Genomic DNA, 14,780 nt, shown 5'->3' with positions numbered 1-14,780 from the left:
CCTAGAGAAAAACCACACAATGGTTGAAAAAATCAAAGTCTTTTAAATAATACATTGTTAGTACGTCCTAATTTGAGGGTGGTTACCAAATTTACCGGATTTTCCTTCATCTGATGGATTGATCTTCATAGTTTTGGCGGTGAGATAGATGAATACTTCCCGCGTTGATTTGGAGCCCAAAACAAAATGGAAAAAATGTTTGCCTCCCATTATATTTGCTTAATTTTGATTGACGAATTCAATTTTTTTCCAAATTTTGATCTGATAGTGAACTCATAGGATGAGAAGCGTAAATCGTGGTTTGGAAACATGTTCTGGCTTTCGAAACATTATTACGAGTTATTAGATAAAAATAGAAATGTTACAACTTTGGTCCTTGTAAATTAACAATTTTACGTTAGGGTACAACTATATCACTATTGGAAATGAAAAATATTGAACATTCAATTATGTATATACAATGGGATAATAGTATAATAAAACGAAAATAAGAATAAGGTCTAGTTAGCGTACTAATTTTTCCGTGTGAACACTTTGTTAAGATTTTTTATTTTTTTTATATTAAGTAAGAAAAAAAAATCCATACACCTACTATAAACCCATTTCGGTCCTAAACACGTACCCATATTACAAACCCATTTTGGTCCCAAACCATTACCAACACCCCTACATGACCTAATGATGGTCAACCCGTACCAACACCCGACCACCTGCAACCCATACCCATATTATAAACCCATTTTGGTCACAAACCATTACCAACACCCCTACATGACCTAATGATGGTCAACCATTACCAACACCCGACCACCTGCAACCCATACCCGTATTAGAAACCCAATATGGTCCCAAACCATTACCAACACCCCTACATGACTTAAGGATGGTCAACCATTACCAACACCCGATAACTTGCAACACATACCCATATTATAAACCCATTTTGGTCCCAAACCATTACCAACACCCCTACATGACCTAATGATGATCAACCCGTACCAACACCCGACTACCTGCAACCCATACCCATATTATAAACCCATTTTGGTCCCAAACCATTACCAACATCCCTACATGACCTAATGATGATCAACCATTACCAACACTCGACCACCTGCAACCCATACCCGTATTAGAAACCCAATTTGGTCCCAAACCATTAACAACACCCCTACATGACCTAATGATGGCCAACCATTACCAACACCCGACTACCTGCAACCCATACCCATATTAGAAACCCATTTTGGTCCCAAACCATTACCAACACCCCTACATGACCTAATGATGGTCAACCATTACCAACACCCGACCACCTGCAACCCATACCCATATTATAAACCCATTTTGGTCCCAAACCATTACCAACACCCCTACATGACCTAATGATGGTCAACCATTACCAACACCCGACCACCTGCAACCCATACCCGTATTAGAAACCAAATTTGGTCCCAAACCATTACCAACACCCCTATATGACCTAAGAATGGTCAACCATTACCAACACCCGATCACTTGCAACCCATACCCATATTATAAACCCATTTTGGTCCCAAACCATTAACAACACCCATACATGACCTAATGATGGTCAACTCGTACCAACACCCGACCACCTGCAACCCATACCAATATTATAAACCCATTTTGGTCCCAAACCATTACCAACACCCCTACACGACCTAATGATGGCCAACCATTACCAACACCCGACCACCTGCAACCCATACCTGTATTAGAAACCCAATTTGGTCCCAAACCATTACCAACACCCCTAAATGACCTAATTATGGTCAACCCGTACCAACACCCGACCACCTGCAACCCATACCCATATTATAAACCCATTTTGGTCCCAAACCATTACCAACACCCCTACATGACCTAATGATGGTAAACCATTACCAACACCCAACCACCTGCAACCCATACTCGTATTAGAAACCCAATTTGGTCCTAAACCATTACCAACACCCCTACATGACCTAATGATGGTCAACCATTACCAACACCCGACCACCTGCAACCCATACCCGTATTAGAAACCCAATTTGGTCCCAAACCATTACCAACACCCCTACATGACCTAATGATGGTCAATCTGTACCAACACCCGACCACCTGCAACCCATACCCATATTATAAACCCAATTTGGTCCCAAACCATTACCAACATCCTTACATGACCTAATGATGGTCAACCATTACCAACACCCGACCACCTGCAACCCATACCCGTATTAGAAACCCAATTTGGTCCCAAACCATTACCAACACCCCTACATGACCTAATGATGGTCAACCATTACCAACACCCGACCACCTGCAACCCATACCCGTATTAGAAACCCAATTTGGTCCCAAACCATTACCAACACCCCTACATGACCTAAGGATGGTCAACCATTACCAACACCCGAGCACTTGCAACCCATACCCATATTATAAACCCATTTTGGTCCCAAACCATTACCAACACCCCTACATGACCTAATGATGGTCAACCCGTACCAACACCCGACCACCTGCAACCCATACCCGTATTAGAAACCCAATTTGGTCCTAAACCATTACCAACACCCCTACATAACCTAATGTTGGTCAACCCGTACCAACACCCGACCACCAGGAAACCATACCCATATTAATTTAAAAAATGATTTTATATATTTATAATTAATTTATATATAAATTTATATTTTGTATGGTAATAATAAAAACAAAGCAAGTATTGATGTTACAGTTATTTAATATTACATATATTAATGTAAATAATATATTAATGTATAACACAATATCGATAATCATTATCACAGCCGTCGTTCAAATTGTACCTCCCCTGTAGCCTGTTATTAATTGGAAGTGATGGCCTACGTCGATGTCCCTTCAGCTCTGAATGACGATCCATTTAAAGCCTCCCCTTATATCAAAATCGTCATTCTTACATCTTCATTACCAACATACGATAGCTTCTATTATTTGCTCCTCCTCTGTGAAAACAACTCCGACGATCAATGGAAACAAAAATGAATGCTGATCCATGGGCAAATCCGAGGTTCCAACTATGGAGTGTAAGCAGTGAACCACCGCAAAACACACCGTTAGTAGAGTACGGGAAAGCAAACGATAAGAGATTCACCATTAGAGTTGTACATGGCAGGTTTTTTACAGACTATCCAGGTAAGTCGTATCAAACGACAAAAGTTAACTTTATTTCATATGTCAACATCGATTTACTGAACATGGAGATGCTTGGTCGTTTTTCGAAAAGCTTGGGGTATACAACTATGGGTAACTGGTATCATATGCCAACCGAAGAAAACTGTGGGTTGTCAATGATTCCAATTCTGAATGATGATTGTTTGGGAACTTTCAAGATGATCGTTAGGTCACACCAATTCCGAGAGATTGAACATCTATATGTTGAACATAGGCCTGTATTTGTTCCAACCAATTTCCCCTACTTTTTGATGAACTCACCATCCAAAAGGGTTGAGAAGCTTATTCATCTGTTTGTAACAGAACACCCAATGGCAACAGTTGATGATGGAATAACATACATCAGGCATATGCTAAACATGACCATTCCAAGAGAAAAAAATGGAAGATGCAATGGACATGGCAAAGGAGAATGTGATAACATGGACAAATATAGTGTAGGGGACCTATGTTATACTCCATTTTGTGTTTAATACAGAGTACATATGAAACTCTTTTTTGTAAGCAATATGATGTTGTTTTGATTATAAATGTCTTAGGGGCAAAATGGGAATTCATTATAATTATAATTTTATGTTGTTATTTATATTGTGTTTCATACTTATAACTGAGTCAGTATTGTCCCTGTTTTGCTGCATTGTTTTGTAAACAAAGCAATGTACTTTTCAACTTATTTCCACTTTAGAGGTAAGTTATTGGTTAGATTATTTAGTTTGTCCCATGTTTGTTATCAACATATGGAGATTATGCTAAAGCAGGGGTATATTCGTCAATTAATTGTTTTTATCATAAAAGAAAGAAATTGTTATAATTTCCCATTAAAACTGTGTTTGAGATATAAGGGTATAATGGTCATTCAGTATATATAATGAAAAGAAAAAGGAAACATCATCTAAGGGTATGCATCATCATAGTATTGTCCCTGTTTTGCTGCATTGTTTTGTAAACAAAGCAATGTACTTTTCAACTTATTTCCACTTTAGAGGTAAGTTATTGGTTAGATTATTTAGTTTGTCCCATGTTTGTTATCAACATATGGAGATTATGCTAACGCAGGGGTATATCCGTCAATTAATTGTTTTTATCATAAAAGAAAGAAAATGTTATAATTTCCCATTAAAACTGTGTTTGAGATATAAGGGTATAATGGTCATTCAGTATATATAATGAAAAGAAAAAGGAAACATCATCTAAGGGTATGCATCATCATAGTATTGATAGAAAAAAATAAGTTTATCTTGGATACATATATGATGTGCATAACTACAATTAAACAATAAGAGTGTGAGAAGAATCAGGGGTATTTTTGTCATTTGTTTTTATTTCCAATTGTGAAGGGTAATTAAAAACAATGTGCAACCACAATTAAGTATATTGTCTCAAATGAGGAAAGTATGATTGATGGTAAATGTGGTTATCTTAGATCAGTTCTATAGGAAGCAGGGGTATTTTCGGCAAATGTTACTCTTTTAGTTTATTTTTATGTTTGTTTCGTAAACTAATCACTTACAAACAGTCAGACACCCCAGTTGGTAAGTGTAAATGTAGTTAAAGGTATATTTTGGAATGCCATGGGTTCGAACCCCATTAGGAACAATTTTTTTCTCTTTTTTTTTGTTTTTTCTCGATATATCATTGATCATCCACACCTATTGCGTAGATATGAATTTTTAGACTATATGCATTCCCATCGAATCACTCTCTTCTTAATACAAACGCATTGCAACTACGTTTATACTTCAACCACGAATTGATACTTCAACATGAAATTCATTCAGGTACACATACTACCCTAATTTATACAGGGACATAAAAACAATTAGCTTCAGAATATTAATCTTTGTTATTTCGTTTGGTCATGTTTCATTATATATTCTTCAATTAACAAGTATTTGGTTTCCAGTTATTGGATTTAATTGTAATGTGATCTTTTTCGTTTATGCACACCAACTGTTTGTTAAAATGCTTCAATGAACAGGAAACATATATTGCTTGTTGATGCTGTTATAAACTGAATATGGATAAGTCTTGGATGGGAGCCTACAGAACATCAGAAACGAATGTAAAGGGTGTTGCATAATTTTTGAAATATGCAGTACATAATTACAAGATTTCTAAAAATATGGATGCTGTAGATACCAAAAAAAAAGATAAGAATTCCATGTCCATGTGTCAAATGTGTAAACCACATATCTCATTCTGTGGATATGGTAGATGATCACCTATTCAGGAATGGAATTGATCAAACATACACGAATTGGAATAAGCATGGAGAAACAGAGCAACCACCCAGAAAGTATATATATGAACATAATTTTGACATGGACACGTCATACGTTGTTGATTCGACGACCATGAACACAGAAATGCCAGCAGATGCTGCAGAAACAGTAGAGATGGTGGAAGCTGTAAAAGAAAATTTTATTGGGAACCCAGAGAAGTTTAGAGAACTGATTGAAGATGCCGAGAAGCCCCTATATAAAGGGTGTCCTAATTTCACAAAATTATCTGCAGTCATACAATTACTTAACTTAAAGAGTAAGTATGGAGTATCAGATAAGTGCTAGACAGAATTATTGGTTTTGATCAAAAATATGTTACCAGAAGGTAACAAAATGTACAGTAGTACATACGAGGCCAAAAAAGCGTTCAAGGCAATGGGTTCAGGATATACTAAGATACATGCATGTGCCAACAACTGTATACTTTACAGAAACGAATACACAGACATGGAAGCATGTCCTACTTGTGGTAAATCAAGATGGAAGGTCGATGATCAAAAAAATAAAATTTACAAAAATATTCCTGCAAAAGTTTTGTGGTACTTTCCAATTATTCCGCGCTTGAAAAGAATTTTTCAGTCTAAGACTACTGCAAAAGATTTAACATGGCACGCAACAGACAGAAAGGTGGATATTGGTGTTTTAAGTCACCCAGCTGATTCACCAGCATGGGCTGCCATTGATGACAAATATCCTGACTTTGCTAGCGAGCCAAGAAATTTACGGCTAGGCATTTCGGCTGACGGGGTCGATGTGAATAGAGGAAATAGGAGTCATAGTGTGTGGCCTATTTTAACTGTCATTTACAACCTTCCACCATGGTTGTGTATGAAGAGAAAGTTCATCATGCTTTCTTTATTGATTTCGGGAACACCAGGAAACGATATTGATGTGTTCCTAGCAGCTTTTATTGATGATCTGCAATTATTATTTGATATTGGAGTTGACACATACGATGCATATGCACAAGAGCAGTTTAAACTATGTGCAGTAGTATTATGGACTATTAATGATTATCCTGCTCTAGGTATATTAAGTGGTTGTCCATACAGCGGATTTCAAGGTTGTGTTGTGTGTGGCGAAGAAACACTGCATTAGACTCCCTGGATCGAAAAAGCAGAGTTATGCTGGTCATAGACGATTTCTACCGCATGATCACCCGTTCAGAAGACAAAAAAGGCATTCAATGGACAACAAGAGTTCTCACCCTCTCCAGAACCTATGAATGGGGAGGAAGTATATAACAGGGTCAAATTTATAATTAATAAATGGGGAAAGGTGTCTAAGGGCAAGGAGGCAGAAATCCAACAATCTACAAGTGGAAGAGGTGGGAAGATAAATAAAAAAAAGAGAAAATCACAGAAAGTGGGTACTTCAGATGTGGGCCAGCAAAATAATACATACTGGAAGAAATTCAATATATGGTATAGACAGCTAAGGTATTGGCGCGACAATTTGATTCCACATTGTATAGATTTTATGCATGTCGACAATTTGGTATTCCCCCTGAAAATCATAACACATGTGGAATTCAAATAGGTGTAGATAGTAGTTCTATTACGGACGGTAGTCCTCTATCAGCTGCTAAATCGGTAGAAGTTTCCGCCGAACTATTCAGAAAAACACATTTCTTTGTATTGCACAATACATCTGAAGTACTCCCGTATATCAAGTAAGTTTTTTTACATGTATGTTTTTTTTGTTATAATATTAACATTAACGTATTGACAGACGACACTTGGATTTTTTGCAACATCAACACCCTACTAAACGAAAGGCACAGCTAGAACAAGAGCACAGTAATACATTTGGTCATTGGTTACGAAAGGAGATATATTCATTTCATATATGTTGTGTTTTTTGTTATGTATTTCTTTATATCTTAAATTCATTATCTAATTACAATTCAGGTAGAGAGAGAGTTAGGGGGCTGTAGAGAAAGTATAACAGAGACACTGAGATGGATTTCACATTGACCCAATAAGAACATTATTAAATACGATATATATGCTATCAATGGATATACTTTTCGTACAAAAGCTCGTGAAGGTAAAGTTTACAAAAACAGTGGGGTTAGTGTCGTTGCAACTGACACACACATCAGTAAAGAAGTTGTAACATATGCCAAAAACACTTATCATGGTGTTTTACAAGAGATATGGGTACTAGATTATCATTTTAAGCGAATTCCAATTTTCATGTGTGACTGGGTTGACAATAGAAATGGGGTTAAAAGGGATAAATTGGGGTATACACTAGTTGAACTAAAAAGATTAGGCCATAAAGGTGATCCCTTCATATTGGCCTCACAAGCACAACAAGTATTTTATGTCACAGACCCACTCGATCAAAAAATGTCTATCGTGTTCAATACACCTCCCAAAAATTACAGAGATACATATGAAGATGTAGATGAAGAATTTAGTACTGTAGTTCCTCAGAATGATAATATATTGCCACGTGTAGACACACTTGAGTTGCAGAAGGAAAATGATTATTTTCGTACTGATTGTCATGGTATTGTTATACGTACGGTATGTTTTTCTTAATGTCATGAATTACATTTGTAGCGATAATATTTTTCCTTCTTTTAACATTTAATGATCTTTATTTTTTATTGTAGAAGGGAAAGGCCAAACCTTCATCCTAGCGTTACGTAGAGAATAAGAAAATGACAAAAAAATGACGATGTACTTTCCTTAATATTTTTTTACCATATTATACCATCAAACTATTCTGGTGTAATATTGTTATAACTCAAAGTTATTTTTTTTTTCAGTTTTTTACTGTAATGGTGGATGATATGTTATAACATAAACTCAATGTTATAGTAATGTACTTTCGTTATGCAATGTTAGACAAAGTTGTATTCTTTTCATTTATTTATCATACTATTCTGTTAAAATAAGTTGTATTCTTTTCATTTTTAATGATGTCTGATCTGGTGCAATTAAAAGAATAGATGACAAAAAGGGCAATTTGATCCTTTCTTATAACTCTTATTCAACACAACTATACTGTTATTTGTTTTTGTTTTTATTATTTTTAGTTTTTTTTGTTTTCTTCTGAAATTGTTTCTAACTTTACAAAACTGCAATTCATTTTTTTTCATTATTTAATACAACCATTTAATTGCAAAATAAGCAATGTACTTTTGTAAAATGCCATGATTTAACTTTTTGTTCATTTTTAATTCTGCCAAATGATATCAAAGATAATTATGGTCAAATTTAAGAGTCTTCCAAATACAATAGTACAACCACAATAAACATTACATATGTGTCTATATTTACATATAGACACATATAATAGCTGTAATCGTAACTAAATGGTACCTACGCACACAATATTTGTTTCTTCTTAAAGCTAATTCATAATATTTTGACACACATAATAAATGATACATGACCATAAGTAACCAATACTAACTTGTTTTAATTTCTTGCGTTAACTAAGTACAACTAATACAGAACCGCCCTATGGACACACAAATATTTAGTGTGACCATATGTATCACCTTTTAGCTACTTTGTCTGTTATGTGGCTAAATAGGCACCAGGTTACAAACACACATAGAACTAACTCATGTCACGATACGTTAATCTACTGTCTCTCATAAAAAAAGTATGACAATCTTAATCGATACATGTGGCTGATTGTGACTTATGGCCTCAGCGGTCGAGTGTGACTAATATTTGTCACTTTTGGTATAATTAAGTGTGGTTAAAGTTTTGATTATCTATATAATGGCCACACAAACTAATTTAAATGTATCCAAAAACAGTCTTTAAATTTTTTTAGTGACCTTTGGCCACACTTTTAATAAAAAGTATCACAGGCCGTTTTTCAGAAAGTGTGACCGTAGGTCATTTTTGTACTAGTGGTAGATCTAGGGTTCTTTTGGTCCCTTTGTCCATAAAAATGCAAGCTTTTAGGTGTTTATGGACTCATGCATGTGTTAAGACCCTTTTTTAAGTTCTTTTGAGCTATAGAACCCTATTAAACCATGCATGCACGTAAAGTTGCCAACTTTACGTGATAAACCACCTTAAGGAAGTAGGATCTAAGTATTGGGTTGAAGTCTTAACCGAATAACAGCTTAATGATGGAAGTTGGCCAAACTGGGGAGTACGTTGGGTGTACAAGCTGGTATGTTGCGCGTACAAGCCCCAAAGCGAGTACGCTAAGCGTACGAGCTAAGTACGCCCTGCGTCCTCAGCAGTGGGCTTCAGATCTTTGGGATTTTTGGTATTGGGCCCATGTTGAACCTTAGGAGTCTTGGGCCTTGTTGGGCCATCAGAATTCTATTTTGGGCAGATGTTATTTTATTGGACTCTCCATGAAGGGATTTGGGCCTAATTTGGAAATTGAGCCATATTTGGGCTTTGGGTGATTATTTTGGAATTTGGGCCTTCTGGACAGTTGGTTTGGGCCTTGGCCTTGCGCCATATTAGGTAAAGGGTACAAACGACTTCTACCGAAGTTAGGACTCTTAGTCTGAGTCGGGATCCAATTATTAATTGGATATTATTTTTTGATTGATAGCACGAAGATTTTTAGCTGGCTAACAACCAGAGATTTATCTGTGAGATTCAGCAGTCTGAGGTGAGTTTCCTCATTGTGTTTAACGGGTCGAAGGCACCAATGCCGGCCCATGGCTTATTATGTTAGGATGTTGGATGTTTGCGTGACTCTTGCATGTGTATGCATTGGTATGTATGCCGAGTGGGGCTCGATGTCGGGCATGGCCCGATGACCGTATTGTAGGCTATTATCTTTGTGATTATTGCATTTGATAGTATGATTATATGTCTATATGCTTATATGTGTATCGGGCGAGGCCCGATGTTAGGCGGGGTCTGGTGATTGATAGATCTGTAAACCGTGCGGGGCTCCATGTCGGGCGGGGCCCAAGACCGGGTGGGACTCGATGCCGGGATGGGCCTGATGAAGGGCGGGGGCCCAGTATGTGTTATTTATGTATGGTATATGGTATTTTGGGGAACTCATTAAGCTTTGTGCTTACGGGTTTCAGTTTATGTTTCAGATACTTCAGGATCGAAAGGGAAGAGCCCAGGATGATTGCAGAGCACACACCACCTTTTTCCGCACATTGTGATTTACTTTGATATAATATGATGTAGTGACATACTTTGGTCTATTTGGATTGTAGGACAATGTTTTGAAGTACCGTTTTATTTAAATTAAAAATGAAATTTTTTGGTCTTATTTTTGGGATGTTACACCAGTAATCGTGGTGAATCAAAATCCTTTAAGTTAAATTCCCACATGTAACGGTCTTGGGAGGTTCGTGTTAGCATCAGTGAGGATTAGACCCAGCTTGATAAGTTTCAAAGTATCTATATTACAATGGAGGAGGGGGTAGTGATTAAAAGGGTTCTTTTGATGGAAGGGTATTGTCGACTTTCAAGCTATTAAGGAGAAATGTTGAAAATTAAGGTAAGTGGTGGGATCCATCTTATGTATTAAACATTTTTTAATAAAAAATAATCAAATAAAACAATAAAAAAGTTTAAAAAAATAATAATAACGAGGGTAATATAGTCGTTCAATTTCAAAGAGAGACCAAACACAACCAAACCATATCAGAGAGAGACTAAAGTCAACCAAAACATATTATAGAGACGATCCAAATTAAAAAAATAAGTTACAGACCAAACTTCAAATTACCTCAAGCCATAGGAATGATTCGTGTATAACAGAGTATTTTTTGTCAAAGAGTTTGTACACCAACGGTACCAAGTATTTGTGGAAGGTGTCCTTCGGCCAAATGTTAAAGGTCAAAATCTCAAGAACAAATGAATAGTTTAAGAGTAGTGTAGGTAGTTTGTTGTGTTTATGGTTTTGAAAAAAATTATTTAAATGTCAATTCACATGATGAACTAGTTGATATATAAGGGCACTCTACGTTGTTACCAAATACCACACAAAAAAGAAAAACGGACACAAGCACAACTATCGAATAAATAATATATTAAACATATAATTGAAATAAATAAAGCTCTTTTAATAACATTTCAAGAATGAACTATGAATAAATAAATGAAAATTTTAATCTGAAACAATGATGCCCACACGTCTCCCCTAAATGTACAAGACTAACAAAGTCATGAAAGTCATTGAAGCGGTAATCTTAGTTTCTCATCCTTATAAGTACCCAAGAATCATTTATTGTTCTTCACCCCAATTCATTTAAGAACTTGAATAGGAAAATGTCGATGACAAACAGTAAAATAGTCTTATTAGCAGTAGGGGTCATCTTCTTCAACCTCGTTGGTCACTGCTATGGTACACTCGGCTATGGTGGTCTCCAGTATGGGTTCTACAATGGCAAATGCCGAACTTCAGATGTTGAAGATATCGTAAGAAGGACGGTCTACTCCAAGTATCTCACTAACAGAAAAATTGCTCCCGCTCTCATCCGCATGCAGTTTCATGATTGCTTTGTCAATGTGAGTTGATTTCATATCGTAATTTACTTGTACTTCCTTAAAGACTTCCATGTCTATCTATTGGTAGTGGTTTGATGCTGCTTGTCCCTACTAGTTGTTCTTTGTTTCTTGCTTCCTTTGGTGTACTCTTCCCAGATACTTGCTGGTTTTTTTCTGTTGGTTTTCATTCTAACTTTTCATTAATCTAAAGGGTTGCGATGCGTCCATCCTACTAGACGGACCCAACACAGAGAAAACCTCACCCCCGAATTTAAGCGTTAGAGGCTATGATGTCATTGATGCTGCCAAAGCCGCCGTCGAGAATGTTTGCCCAGGATTGGTTTCTTGTGCCGATATAATCGTTATGGCTACAAGAGACGTCGTCTCCTTCGTAAGAAACAATAGCTTTTGTCCATTCACCAATATTAAATGCACTGCAAAAATAACCTTAAGATAATGTAATAAATGCAGAGCGGTGGAGCTAGATACAGTGTCCAAACAGGAAGAAGGGATGGACTTGTGTCTCTTGCACAAAATGCTCTAACCCTCCCACCTCCTACTTCTTCGGTGTCAAGTGCCATTCGAGCATTTGCTCTCAAGGGATTCACAGCCACCGACATGATCTATCTCCTTGGTAATTCACCAACTTAATTCGATCTTATATATCAATATTATATAAAGCATAAAAAGTTTGCTCAACGTGTGTGTGAATTGTGATGTACAGGTGGTCACACTATCGGAATAGCTCATTGTTCATTGTTTAAAAACCGTCTTTACAATTACAAGAACACTGGGAAACCAGACCCGTCCATGGATTTATCGCTGTTATCATCGTTGAGGAGTAAATGCCCTCAGAACACGACAGCTGATCCCACTGCCAACTTGGATCAAAACCCTTTTAGCTCTGCAGTTGTGGACAAATCTTTCTACAGTCAAATTATTATGGGTAGAGGAGTTCTTCAATTTGATCAAGATTTGGCATCAGACCGCCTCAGCAAGTCCACGGTTGCAGCCATTGCGCGCTCCTCCGATTTCAACGCCCGGTTTGGTCAGGCCATGGTTAAGTTGGGTGCCACCCAAGTTCTTACAGGGAAACAAGGGCAGATTAGGAAATCATGCCGAGCAGTCAACCTGCCAACTTCAACTTCTTTTTTTAATTGATTGAAAGTTGTATATGATTTTTAAACATTTTTTTCATATAAGTCCTTTTGTTTCACATATATTGTTATTGGTTTATTCATATGGCTTTTTGGTATTTATTGAGCTAAGTATGTATTTTGGCGATTAAATATGTATTTGTGTGACTGGAATTTTGAAAATTGTATTTAGATTACTCATTTTTGAATAATAAATTAAATCATGTACTCGCTTATTTCATTACTTTGTTGTATGTTAGCTACATCACTCTCACTTTATTTTCAATCGTTCATTTCATTACTCTCTTGTATTTAGATATCATTACTCTTATTTGGGTTACCTATAGGAGAGAATATGTCGAGAGAATATGACTAGAGTGAAGGCTTGGAACTCCATCATTGAGTTATTCAAAGCTAATTAAACTCTCAAAATGAAAGATTAAGGCGTTTCATTGGAGGCAGGTGCCTCTTTGTCAAATCCATCTTTGGTACCTCTGGGGTGGCAAAGATGACAATAAAAAGATTGCAAGGATTAAATGAGACCTCATTCTTGAAAGTAAAAATAAAGGATGGTTGACTATAGGGAGTGTCATTGGTTCCTAACAGGCACTTCTTGCTAAATCGAGATGGAAGTTCGTTTGTGACCATAACTCCAAGTAGGCTTAGAGCGGTTCAAAGTAGTTGATAACGTATTCCCTAGAATACACCAAATATTTAGTAGCATAAATATCAAACTGCATATTTACGTAAGCCCTTCCGTCAAGACCATCTGGCTTGCAACCTCACCACGTTCAAGCGACACTGCACGGAAACTTGGAATCTCGTCATCTAGTGAAATGTATAAGTGAAACCGCATATCTCCAAGACAAAGGCAACTTGTTACAAAATAGTATATGCAACACTAATATTACACATGCTTAGCTAACCAACATAGACATTAGAGATAGTGCACGCACCGCTACTAGAATATTTGCACTACAAGAATGTCTGCACGAACTACTACTAGAGTGTTTGCTCAGAAGAAGGACGTAGAAGATTATCTTCCAATAAGCTTCGATGTCCCCTGTTGAGGTTGTCTCCTACAAAGAGACCTATCCATCTTACTATAAAAGGGCCACACCCAAAAACATTAAAGGGATCGCTTCTCCTTTAATCTATCAGATATACATTGTCTTCGAATAAAGAACTAACTTGACTGTCGGAGCACCTTCCAGGGAGACCTTCCCGGAACGCGACCGACTTAGTTCTTTCCCTTATTGTGATTTCATGATTTCTTGCCGATGAAAAGAAACATCAACTTCGGAGACCGCCTTAAGGGATTAGACATCACGTCATTTGTTGTCATCTGTTCTGTGATACTGACACAAAAGCTCCCAAAAACAACATCGAAGATGACAAACAAAGACTACGGTGTAAGCAGTGGCAAAGCTTAAAATCTGATACCTCCCATGACAGTGTTAGAACAAATACTCAGACCGAGGACACAAACCACCACCCCATTGACCATTATACCATCAACTCCCATTAATTCAATCAATTAACTATGGAACCCAACACTCTCTAATATAAATGTGCCTCTGGCAACTCACTCGACTCCATCCGTCGGAGGCGAACAACCCATATCCCCATAACTAGCGTCTGGTTACCAAAGCATGCTTCAAAGTCGTCAGACAACCACCGAAACGGTG

General features: G+C 37.0%; 1 protein-coding gene across 1 annotated transcript; it reads left to right on the top strand.

Moving 5' to 3' along the window:
- The first annotated feature begins 11,692 nt into the window (after positions 1-11,692).
- LOC145118742 (peroxidase 60-like) lies at positions 11,693-13,333 on the top strand. Its single transcript, XM_079054427.1, has 4 exons — positions 11,693-11,977; positions 12,168-12,347; positions 12,428-12,590; positions 12,681-13,333. Exons 1-4 carry the CDS (start codon positions 11,738-11,740, stop codon positions 13,115-13,117), a joined length of 1,020 nt encoding a protein of 339 aa, XP_078910553.1. The 5' UTR covers positions 11,693-11,737; the 3' UTR covers positions 13,118-13,333.
- The last annotated feature ends 1,447 nt before the right edge of the window (positions 13,334-14,780 follow it).

This window comes from Lactuca virosa, chromosome 6, assembly GCF_052849685.1.
Source record: "Lactuca virosa cultivar CGN04683 chromosome 6, Lactuca_virosa_CGN04683_v6, whole genome shotgun sequence".
NCBI classification, from domain to species: Eukaryota; Viridiplantae; Streptophyta; class Magnoliopsida; order Asterales; family Asteraceae; genus Lactuca; species Lactuca virosa.
The sequence above is the reverse complement of the archived record's forward strand: the minus strand, read 5'-3'. Positions and strand labels throughout refer to the sequence as shown.

Bases quoted from the DNA above. Each gene is read 5' to 3' on its own strand.
- LOC145118742 (XM_079054427.1), top strand. From the start codon at position 11,738: ATGTCGATGACAAACAGTAAAATAGTCTTATTAGCAGTAGGGGTCATC. The intron at 11,978-12,167 runs GTGAGTTGATTT...ATTAATCTAAAG, and splicing joins TTCATGATTGCTTTGTCAAT to GGTTGCGATGCGTCCATCCT. The intron at 12,591-12,680 runs GTAATTCACCAA...TGTGATGTACAG, and splicing joins CGACATGATCTATCTCCTTG to GTGGTCACACTATCGGAATA.